The following is a 20,422-nucleotide window of genomic DNA, read 5'->3' on the forward strand; positions in this document are numbered from 1 at the left end:
CCCCTGGAACTTTCTGATTCCTGTGGAACATAGCACCTGGCATTACAAATGACGTTATTAATCACCTAGGACGGTGATGATGAATGTGGGAAATAAAGTAGAACTGCAGTTAACAAGTAACTGGTCCATGTGAGTCTTCAAATAAATGAGTTTTCTCTCTAGACTGGTCTCTCCCTAGAGGCAGGGTTGGGTCTTATTTTTCTGTGTCCCTGGCACCCAGCACAGCAAATGGTGCAGAGGGTTCCCAGGGAGCTATTACAGCCATGTGCACACAACGTTTCAGTCACTGACGAACCCCATATACGACGGTGGTACACACCGTGTGGCCTCGGTGTGGTAACTTATATCATCCAGGCTTGTGTGCGTGACTCGCTCTGTGAGGTTCCCGTGATGACAAAGGTGCCTAATACGCACTGCTCGGAGCGCATCTCCTTTGTCAAGCGGCTCCTGACTGCACTGAGTTCCCTTCATTCTTAGCATCTTCCTCACGGATGAGATATAAGAGCAAACGCCTGCTGGGAACTTACACAGCCATAAGCCAAGGCCACTTCTCAGTCCTCTAACTGATCATGGCCCATCCAGGTGTGATACCAGGAGCTCTGCTGGCCACACACTGAACCCTGGTGTCAGTAAAAAAGACGCCCCGCCGTGACCTCCGCGTCCTGCCCGCAGCAGGAAAGAGGCCTGGTGCATTTTACAAAGATTTTGGGCAAAAGAGAGTGGAAGTAAAAGACTTATTCATCCACTAACTTGCCATCTTAGCCTTCAGCACTCTCTGTCCTCGTGAGCTTGGCACAAATTGTATTTTTGATGTGAAAAAATAATTTGTTAGTGTAACCTCGCCAGTGCACCATTTCAGAGGTTCATTTGTTAAAATGAGCAGGGGAGGGAAAGTCCTGGTGGGCGGGGGGAGGCACGCAATCGAACAGAGCGCCATGCGAGAGGGAGGGTGTTTGTGGTGACCTGGAATGATGTTTAGATCTAACGTTAAAAATCAGATGCCGACTCCAGGGAGTGACTGGCAGGGCCTGTGAGGGAGGCGGAGGAAAGGAGCCAAAGCAAGTAGCTGCAGCTCTAAACACCCCCTCGACTCTCTGCACTCGCGCACATGGAGAGTGTCACTCGGAGCGTGAGCACCAACAAGAGGAGACCAGGAGCGACGCGTCCAAGGGAGGCGCAGGCGAGTGGGCCAAGACAGGCCTTTGGACTTCGCTGGACTTGAACCTGAGAAGGTGTAGCCGTGGCTTCTTCGTTCTTCCTGCTCTGCCCTTCTCTTTCCCACGTGTCCCTCAAGGAGCTGCCCTCCAAACCGGAGCCCTCACTAGGGGGCCCCAGGAACCCGCTCCGCCCTGGACAACGGCTGCGGAGAAGAGGCCTTGTGATGGCCGATTTTATGCGTCCACTCGACTGGGTCATGGGGGACACAGGTGTTTGGTTACACCTTATTCTGTGAGGGTTTTAGGGTAAGATTAGCATTCGATTCAGTAGACTGAGTAAAGCAGGCGGCCATCCCCGATGTCGGTGGGCCCCGTGTAATCAGTTGAAAGTCTGAGTAGAACTATAAGGTGGAAGGAGGGAGAATTTGCTCTCTCTGCCTGACTGCAGGCTGGGACTTCGGGCCCCTTCTGCTCTTGGGTTACGACTCATACCATTGCTTCTGCTGGTTCTCGGGCCTTTGCCCATGGACTAGAACCACACCCCCAGCTTTCCAGCCTCCAGATGGCAGATCACAGGCCTTCTCAGCCTCCGTAACCACATGAGCCAACTCCTCATAGTAAATCTCAGTTTCTCTCCATTTCTCCCTCTCTCTACCTCTCTCTCTCTCCTATTGGTTCTGTTTCTCTGGAGAACCCTGACTCTTACAGGACTGGAATTAGGGAAGAAAAGAAAGAAACAAAGATCTGGTGGTCACACCTGCTAACCAGGCTTGGGACTGTGGTGGGATCACACGTTTCTCTCTCTCCTGCTTTGCTGTTTTGCATTCCAGCCTGTCTCTTCCAATGGGACATTCTCTGAAATGTCTGAAAGTGGGTTTAAACTGTAAGGTGCTACGTGAGCATAGGGGACTAGCATTGTTGAGACTATCCTTGTACTCTGTCAACAGGGTCCATGTCACCTACCTGGTCAACTCCCGTCACAGTGTAGGCATGACCCTTAATAAGACCAAAGGGCGTCCGGGCTTCTGATTCTGCAGAATTTCGGATCTAAAACACAAAGGAGCAGCATTGGACCCATTGTGTATGTGAAGCCTGTGCTACCCAGACAGAGCGAACTCTGTGCCTGTCCGGGCCCCTCCAGTCCCCCAGGCGAGGGCCTTGTGCCCAGGGCAGATGACATGGGTACACAGGACATTCAGGTGAGGGGACCCTCATTTCCACTTGGACTCTAGTGATCAGTTTACTTTTCTGCCTCCAAACAGAACAACTTAACCATCCCCGTCACATAGGAGCACGAGAGAAGAGCACAGTAACATGCACCAAAGAGGCAATAAGAAGCACATGACAGTGTCACATGCAACTCATGTCACAAACTGGACGACAAAGAGGAAGCAGGTTATTTACTAGCAAAGAATAAATTTCCAAGAGGAAACAGAAAACTTGAGTAGGTTTCAAAAACACACAAGGTAAATATATGTGTGTGCTCGTATGTAAATAAAGGTTCTTTAAAATGTGATTATATTTCTATCTGCTGATATGTTTGTCATGATACATGATGCAAAATAAACAAGTTTCGAAAAAGTATATAGTAAGGTTCAATTTAGTGAAATCAAGCCAGCCCACCCTGTTTGTGAACATATGTGTGTGCCCATTCATATGAGCAATGGAGAGATGTGAAGGGCACGCGCCAGGTGTCACAGGGGCGGCGCTGAGGGAGGGAGACAGAAATGTGTCCTTTATTTTTTTTTATTTATTTTGTTATTTATATTTATTTTTAAATATCTTTATTGATTTCAGAGAGAGGAAGGGAGAGGGAGAGAGAGACAGAAACATCAATGAAGAGAGTCATGGATCGGCTGCCTCCTGCACACGCCCTACTGGGGATTGAACCCATAACCCGGGCATGTGCCTTGATCAGGAATTGAACCGTGATCTCCTGGATCACAGGTCGATGTTAACTGCTGAGCCATGCCAGCTGGGCCAGAAATGTGTCTTTAGCTATCTTAGGACTATCCCACCCGATACAAGTATGTCTTACCTTTGTAATTTGAAAAATATTAAATAAAAGCTTTTGCTTAATTTGAAATAAATAAACATTTAATTAAAATAAATACCCTGCCCCTTCCCTCTGAAAGTCATGTTTCTCCTTGCGTGTGGCCAGGGCACCTGGCTCAGCCCTCCGGCCCTAGCACAGTGCCTGGAATGTGAGCGGCTTACATCAATGGAGCAGCCCACCAGAGAGCCCCTCTTCAGGGCCTTCTCTAGAATCTCATAGAAGTTCTCTGGAGCCTCTTTAGTTGCGAAGGTCTCTGCGACACCCCCCGTGAAGTCTTCCATGGCCTCGATGGTGCTGCCCCCCTTCAGAGCCTCATAGCTCCCATTCAGCCTGTAGGGGCACAAGAAAGCCTGGAAACTGCTGCAGGGGACAAAGCAGGCCATCAGGTGGCGCCGCTCAGCCAGGCCTCCCCCAACCTTCCTAACCGTCTCCCAGGGCGGCCCGGGCTGGATGGCCTGGCCTAGAAGGAGAGTGAGAAGCAGGGATCAGAGCTGACTTGGAGCTGGAAGGAAACAAGACATCCTGAGCGCACCGTGGAGAGACAATGTGATGTGGTGCTAAAGAGCAGGGACTCTGGTCCCCGGCTGGCTGCAGGTTCAAGTTCCAGTTCCACCCCTCACAAGCTGAGTGATCGTGGGCCGACTGTTTCCTAACGTACAAAACGAGGTGAGGGTTGTGCCCTCCCTCCTAGGGCTGCTGTGAGGCTTCAGTGAGCGTGTGTCTTTCTCGTCTCACATGGAGCAGGGCCTGACCGTGAAGGTGTTGGTCGTATGTAGACAGAGAGAGCTGGGGACTTTTCTCTGTCCTTTTGGTTTCATGTATTCCAGTCATTTCTAAAGATACGAGGTCAGCACCTTTCTCTCCTACCCCTTCCGTGAGCCTGCCTCATAGATTTGTAACACAGTTAGGTGGTGTCACCGTCTGCATTTTATCCTGGGATCATCCCAGGCTGCGGTGGCCTCTCGCTGACAAGCTGACAGCTGGAAATCGGACACCGAGGGAACCGGGGCCAAAACTGCGCACCTCGATTCTACTTATACGAGGCACCTGGGCACATCAGATCCACAGAGACGGAAAGTAAAAGGATGGGTGCCAGGGCTGGGGGTGGGGGTGGGCGTTAGTGTGTAATGGGTGCAGACTTTTAGTTTTGTTGCATGAAACAGTTCTAGAGACGATGGTGGTGATGGCTGCACAACCATGTGAATGTACTTAATGCCACTTAACGGAGCACTTAAAAATGGTCAAAATGGTAAATTTTGCCAAGATTTTTAAATAAAAAATGGAAAGAAGGGAGCATTCTGAACCCGGAAAAATTTGATGTCAATAGCCACGAGGTTAACAGCCCAGATGTTTGAGCTGCAGCAGCGCTGGCGGAAGTCTGGAAGAGCAGGTGTTCTCACACATCAGCATTTCCCTCTGCTCACCCTCCCGGCTCTGCCCAAGGCCAGATTTGGGACACAGGGAGAGAAAGGGGACAAGTGTCACCACTGTGCCCGAGGCTGGGCACACCTAGGTCACGAGAGGAAAACTTTCCAGGCCTCTCCTTTCCCACCTCCGGCCCTGAGAGAGCCGCTGTATGTGGGCCCAGGGCCACACCTGCAAACCCGAGCTCGGTCTCCCTGCTGCACAGACACTGCATGAAAAGGTGGGGATGGGGCAGGCCCCTGGCAGGGACCTGAGCATGGGGCACTCACTTGGCGTAGGCTTTTTCCAGCAGGGCGCTCCAGAACTCGCTGTGGTCAGCGGAGTGCAGGAAGACCAGGCGGTCCCTGAAGGTGGGCAGTCGGTCATCGACCACCACGTCCAGCCACTCGCTGTGCTGCCAGAACTGGAGCCCGGTGGAGCCGGGAATCAGGGCTGAGTCGTGCAGCAGGTCCAGCCCCACTGGCAAATGCTCATCATTTGCTTTCCCTCCTTGCAACCAAACTGCCCTGATGGTCTTGAGGGACCTCACAGGTGGGTTCTATGATGGGGCCACCTGGGCCCTGTGCCGAGCCTGTGACCCTACCCCCGACATAGGCTCAGAGACTTGATGTGGACCATCATAGCCAGGGGGAGCAGGACAGGGTCACACGTGGATACGGCACAGCACCCTGATGGCCCTTTTCTCTCTCTCTCTCTCTCTCTCTCTCTCTCTCTCTCCCTGGAGGACCCAGTGCCTCGCAGGGTCTGGTGGGCTCTGCGCAGCCCACTATCTGCTTCTCCCTCCCTCCCACATTCAGGCTGGGTCTCAGCTCCTTGCCCAGAAGCAGAGCCTCTAAACTGGTTTTTGGGCCATTCACACCCAGAGAGAGGCTGTAGCAAGGCAGGTGGACACTTGTGCCAGGTTTGGGCGTGAGAAGAGTGTGTGTGCATACACATGTGTTCTTACATGCTCACACCGATGTGCATGTGTGAGAGCATGTGTGAGAGCATGTGCGTGAGTGCGTGTTCCTTCTCACTCAGTTGGCCGAGAGCGTCCTCGGTGAGAAGAGAAGGTCGGAGGAGTAGGCGGGCGCATTTATCTGCAGCTTCGCTGGGGCGCCCTGACCTCCAGATTTGCCAAAACATCACTCCCAGTTTTGCTGCCTGCTTTCTGGGAGGATTCACCTCGGGATGCCTGCGCTGCTGGTCCAGGGCATTCAGAGGTCATCCATGACAGGGCGACGACAGGGACTCCACTGTCACACAGGTGAGAGCGAGGTTTGGGATGCTACTGCTACACAAGTAGGGTGGCTTTCCCAGCAGCTAAAGATGGCCCTGGCATCACGCTGGACCCCAGAGAGGCAAGTCCAGGGCCGGGCCCGCTTACCTGGAAGTGGAATATCCCGGCATATCCAGGGCCGAAGCTCTGGTCCAAGGGGACGACTCTCGCCAGCGCTTTTTGGTTAAGTGTAAGGGAGGCGATGGCTGCCAAGAGCCAGCAGTCGCCTGCAAAACAGAAGTCAGAAGTCATGGTTTTCATTGCTCATCGCAGCAACTGGGAAGACTCTATTCCAGGAGTTGTGGGGCATCTGGATGTGGCCGTATCTTCTCTGCATTAAGAGAATGGAGAGCCCAGCTGGCGTGGCTCAGCCATTGAGCATCGACCTAGGATCCAGGCAATCGAGGTTCGGTTCCCGGTCAGGGCACATGCCCGGGTTGCGGGCTCGATCCCCAGCAGGGGGCGTGCAGGAGGCAGCCGATCAGTGACTCCGTCATCACTGATGCTTCTCTCTCTCTCTCCCTCTCCCTTCTTCTCTCTGAAATCAATAAAATCATATTTTTTTTAAAAAAAGGAAGCCAAATATCAGACAGTTTTTAAGGGAGTCGTTCTGGACTCCTCCACACAGCCATGTGCCGGGACCACAGACACACCCACCCCCGAGAGCAAGAGTCACTGGGCTCCACTCAAGGGAGCAGCCGGGCGGGCTGAGGAGGGGCAGAGGGGCTAGCGGTGATGGTCCCCAACCCCAGGGACACAGTGCTGCCCCTGCTATTATGAGGCTCAGAGGCGCCGGCCACCGCGGGCGGCCTGTCCAACCTGCCACCCTGTGCTCCATCCGCTCACACTTACCCAGCTCCCCCTGGCAGATATCGGTCCTGGTGGCCCCTCCGAGAATGAACTCTGGCTTCTCCACTATCTCCTGGAAGAGTGAGACCCGTATTCGAGTGAAGCCCGTCACACAGTGTGCCAGCCCGGCGGGCCAGGCTCAGGGTCGCCCTCCTTTATCCGAGCAGAGGGCTGTTTTCCTCTACTTGACTTTTTCCTGTCACCATGAGGAAGTGAAAGGTGGCCATGCCCCTGTACCCCACAAATCTGGGCCTTCTCAGGTGGATCACATCCCTGGGAGAGGTCCTGCCTTCTGGGCAGCCCCTCGGCTCAGTCCTCTGGCCCAAGCAGGACGTCAGCCAGGCCCTGAGGATTTCCATGGCCACTCAGGCCCTGGGTTAGGTGTGAGAGGCCCCAGGTTCAAATCCTGACTCCCCCCTTATGTGCCTCTGTGGGCTTCAAACTCCTCATTTCAAAGAGAGATCAGACACACTCCACAGCCTGGGGCCCAGGATTAAATCCAAGCCCCACCCAGCTTCCTTCTTTTTCAGAAAATGCATTTAGGTACAATTTTCAAATATATCTGCACTATAGTGACATCTCTCATATAAGGTCACCAAAGTGCATTATATATGTTTTATTATATATTACACATAATAATATAAGTATTATGTGTATATAACAAAATCATTAGTGCATATAAATATGAGGTAATATAGTGCATAGGTAATGTGGAGAAATAAGTATAAAACATTAACATAAAAGCATTTAAAGCAATTATACAGAATTTACATATTCTTTCCACTGTTTCAAGGCACCAGGCTCCATTCCTGGCATTACCTACAGCAAAGAGCAAGAGGGAAAGTCCCCGCCCGGTGACTGCAGGACAGGCGATGAGCAGATGGACAGACACCTAAGTCCCTGAGGGGTAAGTGCCAGGACAGAGAGGGGTGGTGAGGGATGGGGGCTGTTTCAGTTGGAGCGATCAGGGGAGCCTCTCGGGAAAGCAGACAGTCGTGCAGGGAATCCTGTGAAGGTCCCAGGAGAGGAAACAGAGAAGCATGAAACGGGGAGGGATCTGGCCATGGCAGATGCCCCATCATTAACTGGATCTGAATGCAGGGTGAGGAGGAGGCTTTCCCACCCATTTCCAGAAACTGGGACTGGGGACAGTGTGTGGGTGACACCTGGGGAGAGCTCTGCCCTGCACTGTCTCCCTCAAGCTCAACAGGACCTGCTTTCCCTCTGGTCTGGGCCCAGAGGGTCAGCGGGGGACCCGGAGAACCAGCAGGGGGAGGGCGAGTTCTTTGAAGGAAGGCCCTCCCAGGACCAAAGCTCAAGTGTAAAATGAAGGCTCTGCCTTTGCAGCCCCCGGGGTGTGCAGCCGCCTGGAGGGTGGACACCTGGGGCATCTGTGCAGAGAGCACCATGTGGGGTTGTGGGATTTTAAGATCCCAGTAAACTCGGCCAGGAGGATTTGTGGAGAACGCTGTGCCCTCAGCGCACCGCAGACCCAGGCCTGGCAGAGGTCCCGCTGACACCCTGCATGTGGCCCTCAGCGCCTGGAGCCTCAGAGTCCCTTCATTAGATCTCCCTAGTCCCCAGCGTGGTGGGAAGGAGGCAGAAGGTCAGGGAGGCCGCTCCTCTGTGCAGGCCTCCCGGCTCGCCTGTGCGGACCTCTCCCACCCATGCAGTTCGGCACGGGGTGCTCTCTCCTCCCTGACCTCAGCTCCCAGGGGTGCTGCCGGAGGCTCGGGATCAGGCCAGTGGGAAGGTGAAGAACAAGAACGTGTGAGTGGTCCCTGCAGCAGCCCTCCCAGAGAGCAGAGGGGCTCTGGGCAGGCCATCTAACTCCAGGCCTCGTCCTCACCTGTCACGTGATACACAGACCAGCCTCCTCCAGCTCGGACATTCTGGACCCCTCCCAGAATCTGTATTGGAGCCCCTGCCCCAAAGGGCCCCCAGGGGTCCCCACAGCCCTCCTTGCACAGCCCAGACCTGCTCTAGGGCCCGAACAAGCCACGCTCGCCTTGCTGTGGCCACTCATTCCTGAAGTGGATGGAAAATGGACTCTGAGGCTGGCAGATCCCTGCCCAGGAGCCTGTGCCAGATGCTGAGCCTCCTGCATGGAGGGGCTGTGGGCGTGGAGGACCCCTCCTTTCCCATCCCTCCTCCCCTGCCTTCTTTGGGCCTGGCCAGGCCAACTGTGCCTGCAGCTGTCACCACCTCCCAGCTCCTATCTTGCAATGGGTTGTTTTTGTCCAGGAGAGTTTTATCAAACTGCATCAAACTGTGGATTGACTGAGAAAAACACAAAAGGACAGAACTAGTCATTCTCACCAAGTGAACACAGATTACCCATCAGGTACAAACTAGTGAAGCCCCCAGTCGTTGCAGCTGACACCCCTGTCTGTCCAGCGTTTGGGTGACACAGAGCATCCATGTGCCAGTCAGGGGTGTCCTATGTATGTGTGTGCTGAGGGGCGGCTGTGCTGTGGCGAGGCTTACACACCCGTGTGCTAAACATGTGTGGCTTGTGTAGGCATGTGGTATATATGTGCCCACGTGTATGTCCCATTGTGGCAGGAGAGTCAGAAATTAAGGGAAATTCCTTGACAAGTGGAATAAGGGAAACTGAGACAAAATAATTAAACAAGGCCAAACAGTTTGGGCGATTTATAGGCAGCTAAGGAACCACAAGGTTTTATCTTCCCCAACCAAGGACACTTCGGAGCAAATGGTTTCCACTTTCCAGACTGTCCCGGAACAGAATGGCCCTGGTCCCTGTCTCTCTTCAAAGATGTTCTTTAAGAATGAAACTCACCAGAATACAACCCCTGACCCCTCTATACGCACATTTTAATGAATCGACATATTGAAGGACACAACTGGAAAGCTAATGAGTATTCTGTTAAGACCCTCTCCTAAGGCCAAAGAGAGATTAAAAAGCCTCAAGACAAAGGACACACAGCTACTCTTGACACAGCGAGCCCCACGCCTTGTATCTCTGCTGTCTTTCTCCTAAACTCTAAGGGACCCCGCGAGACTTGCAACCAGGGGAGCCCTGGCCAGCGGCAGCTCGTCCTGGGTTTACTCCCTGAACCAGCCTCCAAGGCCCCTTCTTCTCTGACTTTCTCTCTCCTGTTGTTCTTCTACCCTAAGCCCTTCCTTTGTTTCACTGTCTTCAGCTTTAATAAACATACTCTCAAAATCACCTGGACTTGTGCTGTGAAATCTTTCCTGCTCTAAGTCAAGAACCCACATAGTACTGGCCGCCCGAGGCAGATCTGCTCTGGGCCCAGGCCCCATCCAGTAACACCATGAGGTTTCCTGTGTACTCTGGGTGCCTGGCATTCGTGCCTGGGGGTCTTGGATACATGTGTGGGGCCCAGAAAAATGTTTGTTCCTATGAAATGCTGTTTGAGGGCTTGAGGACAAGGGTTACCTGAAACTACAGCTCTGGGACAGGAAGCTCAGAGGAGTCTTGACAAACCTGAGGTGAATGCAGCCTGCAGTGTGGGGACCCAGGTGGGAGGTGGGCCTGGGCACCACCGAGTGGTGTTCCTGGAGGACTGAGGACCCAGCGTCCTGGTCCTGAAATGTTAGCTCTCAGGGCCTGTGCTGTTCACACTGTACACTCTGAAGGGCTCAGTCCAACACAGGGACTTTTCTAGGAGTAATTAATTAAAAAGGGAAAAGCCACATTCTAACACGGTGGGAGAGGCGGGGCCCTGCTCTCGATAGCTGTGTGCTAATCGTGGCATGTCCCAGAGCTGTGGAGGTGGGGACACGGAGTGTCTCAGAGCAGCTGCCAGCCCCCGGGGGAGAGCCCACTGTGCACGGAGGCCATGGCCACTTGCCACAGTACACTCGGGCTGCCAGGAGGCCGGCAGGGGCATAGAGGGTCGGGCGGTGCCTTCAGGGACCAGATGTGCTGGGTGTGAGCTGAGAAGTGGGGGAGGGAATGGCATGGGAGAAAGCAGATGGTTTTAGGCAGACAGGGAGGCAGGGGGAAAGCCGAGGCCCACACACTTGTGAGCTGAGGAAGTCAGGCTGCAGGCCCAGAATGCAAGCCGCTGGTAGACTGCACCCACCCTGTGGCCGTCTCCCATTTCAGGCTGGGAGCCCCCCCCCCATCAGGCTAGAAGATCCCCTCCCACACCAGCTCCAACTCATTTCGACTCTCAGACCCTCCCTCAAGGTCTGGCGCAGACCACCCTGGGGTGAGGTCACATTCTCCCCAAGTTGAGCCTGTCACCCCACCCCCATGCCAGGTCCCAGGACATCCATCTCAGTCACCTGGGCTCCCTGGAGGGCAAGGCTGGTTGCCTCCCGTGATGTCCCCTTGACTTTCCTGATTCTGGCTGCTCTTGGGTGCCACTCCCCTGCCCCCAAGCTCAGCTGTGTTTGACAAGAAGGGAGGGCCTGGGAGGGCACCCGCCCCAGCCTCTCACTGGGCAGCTCACAGTTGCTGCGGGAAGAGAGGTGCTGAGCAGAAATGCAGACACAGAGGCCACAGAGGCCTTGGGGGTCACTGGAAACTGATCATTTCCCTGCCGCCCCTTCTGCCCCCAAACCTGGAGCTCAGCACTGTAAGCGGAACCTCAGCCCCCACCCCCGCAGCTTGTCCCAGATCCCCCAGAAGTCTGTAAGATACAATGCAAAGCCGGAGCCTCCCCACCCCCATTTCCCGTGGCAATGAACTGTGGGTGTCAGCTTTGATCTCGGAGGAATTCCAGTTTTGGCAAAGAGAAGGTGACTGTAGGTTGCAGGTTTAGGCTCGAAGGCAGGACTGGTGGTGTGGAATAAAAGGACGGGACGCCCTCGGGTGGGAAGAGGCTGGTGTGTGTTTACAGACACAGGGGTCCTGTCACACACACACCCCCCAGAACACTCCCAGGGACCGTCCCAGCTCCAGCGCGCCCCATGCTGATGCCTTCACGGGGCCACCCCACAACCCACGGCTCCTTCCCCCAGTTCTGCCCCTTCCTTGCCACAGCGTGGATCCCAAGAGCACCCCTGAGAAAAAGATCAGCATCCCACAGGCTGATCTCGTCTGGGGCCAGAGAGAAGGTCCTTTGGCTGCGAGAGGCGCTGCTGTCAGGGAGGTGGAGGTGGCGTTTCCACCTGAAGGAACGGGGGGCAGAGGGCAGGGCAGGGCTCCCAGAGGTGGGCTCACCCCGAGCCGGCTCCGCCAGCAACCACGCTGGGCTTTCGTGGCAGTGAGGTGTCCCCACTCCGTCCGTGTGTCAGGGAGCGCGGGGGCCCGTGCTCCGGGGCAGCCAGCCGGGCCCAGCCCTGGCGCTGCGGGGTCCGGGCCCTGTGTGGCATTAGCCTCGAGGCTCCGGTCGCTTCTTCGGCAGGTCGGGGACAGGCTGACGCCCCGCTTTCAGCGCTGCTTGAGAGCAGGTGAGATCATCCTGGGCAACAGCGAATGTTGCCCTGGCCGTAGTAACTGTTGGCTGTTGCCATAGGAACTACCTATTGGTTGTTGCCATAGTAACTGTTGGCTGTTGCCATCATTTTGAATGTGCCACATGGTGCGTGCAGCTGAGGGCACAGTGGGGGTCGGAGGAACGAGCTCCTGCTCACAGACCCCAGCTCTGGGGCAGCTCAGGGGCTGCTGCACAGACTAAACAGCATCGGTGCTGAAACAGGGACCCCCGGGGTGCTCGGGGTGCACACAGCTCCACAGGGAGCCACTGAGCAGGAGTCCAAGTTTCCCAGCAGAGAAGGGACTCCCAGGCCAATGGAGGGGCAGGGATGCTGTGGGAGCAGCGACCGTGAGACTGGGGCTCGGGGTGCAAGGGCTCAGGGGGAGGGGAGCCCTGCCTCACTCCGAGGCACTGCTGAGCCCCTGAGGGTGCTGGGTGGGGTGAGCCCTGGAGGAGGGGGGGTAGGTAGGACCAGAGGCAGGGAGACCAGTTAGGAGGGAAGGAAGCTACTGGAATTTCTCAGAAGGAAGGCTCAGCTATCCCATGATAGCCTTGCTGAACCCAGGGAAACACTAGAGAATCAGAGGCAGCTTACACGGAACCAGGCAGGATGGCATGTAAGTGAGCATACGAACATATACACACATGCAAGTGCACACACACATGCACACACACACACAGGAAATAGCAATAAAGAGCTCACACTGCATCAGTGACAGTGTGTGTGCACTTTGGGCTGGGCCCTGGGGGCCCAGAGGTTTTTGCGTAAAACATCAACATTATTTGAAGGTAGGGAGACAGGGAGGCGTAAGATGAGGCTCAGAGCTGATGATGAAGCTGAAGGCGATGATGACCGCGCCAGTGAGAGTAACAGCGATAAGCGCCTGCATTCATTGGGAACGTCTGTGTGCTGGACTTGGGATCCACACTGGTCATTACTGACCCATTTGACAGATGAGGAGACTGAGGCTCGGGGCAGTTAAGTGACAGACGTGACCACAGTCATAGGACGCACTAGTGACAGAGTGGGACCAGCACTCAGGTCTCACCTTTAGGTCCATCACTCTTTGCTCCCTCCTCTTTGCCCACAGCGACCTGTCCCCATAGGAGCCGCTCCCAGGCCCGTATCCACCCTGAGGGAATGAGCCAGTGCTGCCGGGGCAGAGGTCAGGCCCTGACTAGTCCAGCAAATATTGACTCCCTGTCCCAGGCACCAGCTGGCGGCCCTAGGGACCTGCAGCCTGTTGGGTGGGGTGGCGTGGACGATGGAGCCTTCTGGGAAGGGAGACTCCTGGGTTGGGGAGAGAACCGTGCTTTGTGGCATTCCCTCCATCACACTTGCACTGAGCACCTGCTGAGAGTGTCCATCCCTCTGAGCATGCAGGTGAAGCCTGGCCAGAAGCCACTGAGCACTTTCCATGGGTCACCTAAGAGTCAGCACCCACTGGGGGGTTCTGAATGGCCTCCCACCACCTCTGCAGGTTTGCCTTGGGCTCCAGTAGGACATGCCTCCTGAGATTGTCCTAGAGAAAGTTTTGACCCTGCTTGCTCAATGCCTCCTGACATGACCCTCTGACTCCAGTCCAGCTTTGGTGGGAGTCAGAGAGCTGGGGTTGGGGCCCAGCCAGACGCCCTGGGTACCACCTCCCTGCATCCCCCACTTGCGGGTGTGTGTCCCCTGCAGGTCATTTCTGCCCTCAAACTGCACAGCTTCTCCACAGTAGCCTCAGCAGGTGCGCCCAAGTCAGGTGTGCACAGCCCACCCTCCAGGCCCTCCTGTCCCCGGAGCTGCACCCCCTGGCACTTCACCCCTTTCGCTGCACTCACCCCGGGCCGTTTCCACACGAAGGGGATCTGGGGCCTCTCGCTGTAGAAGAGAGAAGAGCTGTTGGCTGGGAAGTCAGGGTCCTCAAACAGAAGGCCCTTCTGCAGGCACTCCTGCCTCAGCTGCTCGAAGCTCTGGCCTGAGGAGTGGGTGCTGCGGGCGTCCCTGGGGGCCAGGTGCTCCTGGGGCTCTGGGGCCCGGTAGAGGTAAGGCATGATGCTCCCCGGCCAGCGGGCTCAGGTCGGTGACGGATGAGGAGGAGGCGATGCAAGTGCCAGTCAAGAAGGAGCCACTGAGGGGCACCTGGGCTGAGTGGCCCCAGAGCTCTACCTATTTGCCTGGGAACCTCCCTGTAGACTGAGATGGGACACACCCTGATGGCAAACTGTAGAGAGAGCCCTCTGCCCTCCCAGGGCTCCTGCAGACCCACAGGGAGCTGGGAGGCTGGGCCAGTTCCAAGCAGAGGCAGAACCCTCTGCCTAAGGCACTGGGGAGCCCCAGTGGGAAGAAGGGATTATTTTATGGGGAAAGAGAGCAAGACCCACCCTAGTCCAGGAGGTGGCAGCCACGACTGGTTTTGTCTTAAGCCAGAGGATGGCAGTTTTGCAGTTGGGGCTTAGTAATAGTATATATTACAGGGACACAGCTCTCTTACAGGCTGTCCTGTTTTGATTTAGAGGAGGGGTCGGCAGACTTTTTCTGTAAAGAGCCAGATAGTAAATATTTCCAGCTTTGTGGGCCTTAGGGTCTTTGTTGCAGCGACTCGGCTCTGTGCTTGTGGTGTGAAAGCAGGGCTGGGTGCTCTGCACGCGAAGGAAGGTGACTGTGGGCCCACAGGCCCGGATTTGGGCCAGAGCAGTTTGGTGACTCTGACCCCTGGTACGGGTGAACTCAGAAGACGTCAGCACCTCCTCCTGGGTGCAGAGGCCTCTCTCCTCCAACGTTCCTGGCAGCTGGCCTTGGGAAACATTGCAAAAACAGGCTTCGTATTAATCAAATTCCTGTCCTGTAAAACTCTGCAAATAAGATCTCACACTGAGAAGAAATCACATTTGGAGAGTGGAGGCAGTTTAATAAAGGTGTTAGCTGGTGTTCTAGGTACTCCGAGTGATTTCCATGCGATTCTCTGACTAGTGCAGTGGGCGTTGGGAGGCCAGAGGTCTGAGTGAATGGCTGCAGTTAAAAGTCTGTGATGGATTTTTTACGTGACCTCCCGTCCCCAGGATATTCACTTAGTTCCACACACTCCTGTCCAGTGGGTCCTGCGTATTGGTTTACACGGAAGGTGTAGATATTGGAGCTGGTGACATCTGGGTGGACTCCCAGTTTTGCCTGGGTGACACTGGGCCAGGCCCAGCTGTGTCCGTGTCCTCGGTGTGAGTTAGGACACTGGGGCCTCTGAGGGCTGCGGCGGGAACAAAGCAGCTCACAGAGTCCCACCTGCAGGGTCCGGAGCTGCTGAGCCTCGTCTGCCACCACTTAAAGGCTCTCTCTCTTGTTGTGTCTCTTTGTACAACATCAGGTGGGACAAGGGTAGGTTTACACTTGTGAGTACGCAAAACACAGAGTCTATTCTTATATTGTTATTTATTAATTTTTGTATTATTTTTCCATATGAACAACTATAAACCTACTTGTGCCCCACCCTGTACAGGATTGTCTGCTAGAAATGGTGGAGCTGCCATCATCCTGTGTCCCCCACCCTGTTGGGGAGTTGTTTCCAAGTGATTAAGGAGGACAGCCAGGGAGACAGGTAGGAAGACGAGGTGAGTGCCATACATTTCTGGTGACAACTGTCAGAGAATGATCACCAGCCCAGATTTCTCAGCATTTCCCCTTCAAATGCCCAGTGATGGGAAAGGACATTGATGTGAAACTCAGCACTGTGGGGTTTACTTAATGCTGGACCCTCCCCAGCTCCAGGCATTTCTGTCTTAGTCAAGCCCATTGGGAACCTCTCCAGGCCCTCAGGGGGCCTATGTTTCCCCCTGGACCTGTCCTGTGGGCTGGAAGGACCAGTTTTTCTATTTAAATCCTACTTTAGTTACTAGGTAATCAGAGGGCTGCTTTGTCATTTGTTTGTCTAAAGCAGAAATGCCTCCGAGTGGGAAACACACAAGTTTATTTTGCACCCCTGCTCCCTAGGACCATTGTCCCAGTGTGGAGACCAGGAAGGCTGCTGGGACCCTGCCTGAGCCTGGCCACCTGCCCCTCCAGGTCTGCAGGAAGGAGTGCAGGTCTCAGGTGTCACCACCTGGTCAGCCTCCAAGACCCCCTCCCCTCCCCAAGTCCTGTTTCTTAGGAAGTGACCCCAGCTTGGGGCCCAGGGCACTCAGTGCTGACCTGTCATGCAGGTCTGATTGCCTTGGGCTTAGAACCGCCTCCTGGAGTTTCAGGGTGTCCACCCTGCCCCCCAGCCTGGAGGAGGAGCTCATTGAACCAACGCCCTAGGAAAGCAGACGCTGACCTGAGTCTCTGTTTAATTCCCCAAGCCGTCGCTTCTTCTCACGATGGAAAATGGGTAGAGGGACTTCAGCCACACCATTCAGAGGCCTGGAGGGCTGCAGATCTCGTCCATGCAGCCCCTCCGGCACTGGGAAGGCCCGTGGGTTTGCTCAAGGAGCCGTGTGCATTTCTTGTTATAAGCTCTGTCCGCTTGTCACCAGCCTGGAGACATGAGCCGCTCACCATTCATCATTTTAGCTGCATTTTCCTCCCCTAAACAGAGCGACCCACGAAAGTGAATTCTGCATTAGCTGACCCGTTCCCTGGGCTCTGGGGCCTTCCAGTTCTTTCTCTCTCTTCCATTCCCTTGGCCCACGGCGAATGCCTTTGTCCAGAGAAGTGGCTGTGTAAGCTGCAAGCCAAACGTGTCGTCTTTCTGGGCAGTGAGGTTTGAGAATCACTCCTGGGTAGGTCAGGGATGTCTCCTGCAAAACCCAAGGACAAACGCTCTGAGCCTTCACCTGGTGTGGACACTTCGTCCTAGGACTCGGGTGGGCTCCCCCTTAGAGCAGGGCAGGCTCCTCACCAGGCTGCAAAACAGACTGGCTCCCGCCCTTAAGACAGGAGCTAGTTTTGCAGCTCCGAGCCTGGCGTCACCGAAGTTAGGCTCCTAGTCTCCCCCTGGGCCTGGGAGACAGGGTGGTCCTCCCTTCATGTTTATATTTTGAAATAAAGAGAAAGTATTTGCAGTGATAAGCTTTCTAAGGCTAGTGCTCTGAGCAAAAGGCTGGGACGGGGTTCTCTTACTTCTTCCATTTTCAACAGGGAGAGTGAAGCCTCTTATTTTTAATTCGAATGTGTCCCTGTAGGGCCTGCTGTCAGTTGGAGGCGCGACCTGGGAGCACAGAGGAGCAGTTGCCACCGGAGACTGCTGGGGTGCCATCAGGCTCTGGTGACAGTGAGAGAGTGGCACCAGGAGGCCAAAGGGCCGTGGGGAGCCCAGAGAGGTGGGTGCTGGGGGAACAGTGCAGGCAGAGCGCAGGCCCCAGGCCCGCGTGGGGCGAGGCTGCCTTGCCTTTCCCACGGCTGTTAGCCTGTGACCCCTTTCCCCAGCCCACGCAGAAAACCCGCCGCGGAGCAGCGGCGCTGTCGGGACTGACCGCAGCTCATGCTCCGCGGGCCAGGCTCTGCGGCAAACCCTCCCGTGGACCAAGTCGCCGAGTCCTTGCAACAACGGATTCGGCTACTGGGGATTGCGGGGAACATAAGAATGTGCCGGAGACGAGCCTGACCTTGATTAAAGAGAATATGTTTAAAGACGAATGCCTGTGCCGCCCTGGCCGGTGCGGCTCAGTGGTTAGAGCGCCGGTCAAGGGCATGCATGTACCTGGGTTGCAGGTTCAATCCCTGCCCCCTGGTCGGGGGCTGTGCGGGAGGCAACCAGTCGATGTGTCTCTCTCACATCAATCTCTCTCTCTCTCTCTCTCTCCCCCCCCCCCCTTTCCCCCTTCCATCGCCATGTGGGTAAATGTCGCCTCTCCAGCCTGAAGTAAGAGCCCCGAGGGCTGGACAACTTCTTATACTCTATGTCTCCAAGCACAGCTAGGTTGGGCCTTCTGTGGGGTAGGTGCTCAATAATTATTCACAAAAGATGAGACTTACTGGTGCCTGAGAAGCAGATAAAACGTGTGGTTTCCCACTCGGGCGTGGCGTCTTTTGGGGGTAGAACTTTGAACCTCGGACATCCTCCTCAGGTATTTACTTAGAGTTTCTATTTCTTCTTGAGCCTGTATTGATTGTTCAGATTAACCTAGAGAACAACCATGTCACTCATGTCCCCTGAAGTGTGACATGTCGCTCATGTCACACTTCACGGCACAGAGCTGTATGTGGTCCACTCTCTCGGCTCCCCAGGCTCCTCTGTAACTGAGGTCTGTTTCCACATGCTCAGTAAATATTCATTGACAGTTCGATGGATGGTTCAGGTTATGATCCTGGACTAGCCCAGCGAGTGTGGTTGGACATTTGCGCCCTGGGGAAGAATCTGGGATTCACAGTGGGATGCTTGGTGTTAGGAGACCGCCTCTCTGCCTGGGGCTGGGAGGCCACCCAAACGGGTTCAGGAATGAGAAGCCGTCCTGGCACCAGACGTCCCTGACATCTCGAGCAGGGAGCTGCAACCTGTTGCATATTTCTCTTGCCTCAAATCTTTAGGAGGAGGAGAGAGAGAGTCCTTCTGGGCTTAAGGGTCATACATGAGCACCACTGGTGGGATTTTAGGGCTCTCCAAGGGCCACTGGGGTGCCAATTTCATGGGGCCTTACCAGAAAGTCCCACCATTTATCACCCACAAGGTCGAGAATGGAGATAGGAATCTTAACTACAGAAAGTCAGCATTGATGACCATCTAGGAGAGGGAGCAGAGAGGACTTCCAGATTCTTCACACATCGTTACTTGGGTGGTCCAGGGTTGGAAAACTTTTTGAGATCAAAGAATTGGTATGAATTGGAAAGACAGGGCTCGGTAAACATGGAGGCTGGGTTCCCTCCGTGAGGCCCTGTTGAGGGGGGTGGGGGATGAGACATGTCTGAAGACAGGAGGAAGAGTGAGGTGACTGACCCTGGGGGTCATCAGGAGCTTTATGATTCAGTTTGAAGACTGTACGCAGATGGCTTTTGGTTGAATTATGGAACAAGGCTGTTTGGAAAGGATGCTCGAAGAGACTCATTCACCCATCAGACTCCCTGTTGTTGATTAAGGATACAATAAAGTAATACAAGAAGTCAGTCGAGCTAAATGTTTTCATTTTGTTTTGTGGTTTTGAAATATTCTAAGAGCAAACTAAGTAGAGCCCTCTCCCACCTTGGCTGCTAGTGTCACATCTTAGGCCAAATCCCTATGTCGAGTTAATTTCACTCTTTGTAACTGAGCCGTTTTTAAGACAGCTGGTCACTCTCTTTGTTACGATGAGCAAAGCAACTGTGGCAGGTCTTTCTCCCACAGATGTTCAGAGAGTTATTTAGCTCTGTCCACAATGACTGGCAGGAGGCTCCAGCGGTGACTGAGGAACCCCGACCTCCACTGTGTGGGGCTCTGGGTGGCAGACTTTCCCCACAGTCCTACCATGACCGGCCTCCCTGCTGTACTCTGAATCCTCCTGTCCCCCTTGTTTGCAGTAGGAAGGCACTAACTAATATTTTCTTTTCCTAAATTTTTTTGCAATATTTTCCATAGAGGAAGAACTGATCATTAAATAAATATTTTTTTTCTAGAGCTCAGTTTTTGCAAGAGGTAGCTCCTCTGGCCCACTAGGACAACACGTCTATCATTACAACTACAGAGCTTCTTTAGAAAAAGTATGACAACATTTTCCCATTGGGACAGCAGTTCCTTATCTAAACTCACTAACTGGTGAGCGGAACTGTCCACTGTAGACTTTTCCCAACTACAATCGACAAAACAAACATGGAGTTTGGCCGCACTGGGGCCTCGGTGTAAACGCAAGACGGTCTCAGTGGAGAAGTGGATTTGGAAATTGTGCATTCTGTATCTGATTTACAACAAAGAAACGGTGCCCAGGCCTGTCCAGGGTCATCCCTGAACTAGGAAAAACCCCACAAAACAAACTGAGGACACTTGAGAATGTGCGCATGGTTTGCTGCATCCGCATCGGCAGCCACCACCTCCCTCAGCTGAGGCCACCACAGCAGTCCTCAGGGCTCCACCCAGGGTGGCCCGTGATGTCTAAAAGAGCTAAAAGTGGGGAGCAGATTCTTCCTAGTGACTGGGGGTGCTGGGGCTATTTTGTTTCATTTACCAGGAGTGTAAAGCCCAGGTGAGCTAACTGAGAGTGCTGTTTATTAGAAAGAAATGGGCTTTTCATAAGAAGTCCATTTTATGAATGGAACCCCCCCCCGGGGAACTGTTCCATCTCTGGGCACATATGAGCAGCGATGGGGACTCACGAGTGGTGGACAGTGACCTCATCAGAA

General features: G+C 54.4%; 1 protein-coding gene across 3 annotated transcripts in view; it reads right to left on the minus strand.

The window, feature by feature from the left end:
• The window catches only part of CAPN9 (calpain 9), a 32,672-nt gene extending 18,473 nt beyond the window's left edge, over positions 1-14,199 (minus strand). For 2 of the 3 annotated variants that reach the window (XM_016196061.2, XM_016196060.2), the window contains exons 1-6: positions 13,987-14,199; positions 6,749-6,818; positions 6,005-6,123; positions 4,908-5,041; positions 3,375-3,543; positions 2,121-2,204 (exon numbers count right to left, since the gene is read on the minus strand). In XM_016196061.2, the coding sequence (XP_016051547.2) occupies positions 2,121-2,204; positions 3,375-3,543; positions 4,908-5,041; positions 6,005-6,123; positions 6,749-6,818; positions 13,987-14,199 (789 nt within the window). The remainder of the gene's footprint in view (positions 1-2,120; positions 2,205-3,374; positions 3,544-4,907; positions 5,042-6,004; positions 6,124-6,748; positions 6,819-13,986) is intronic. The other variant, XM_016196062.2, reaches the window with a different exon arrangement.
• Between the last annotated feature and the right edge of the window lie 6,223 nt (positions 14,200-20,422).

Source organism: Miniopterus natalensis, chromosome 21, assembly GCF_054644295.1.
Source record: "Miniopterus natalensis isolate mMinNat1 chromosome 21, mMinNat1.hap1, whole genome shotgun sequence".
Classification (NCBI taxonomy): domain Eukaryota; kingdom Metazoa; phylum Chordata; class Mammalia; order Chiroptera; family Miniopteridae; genus Miniopterus; species Miniopterus natalensis.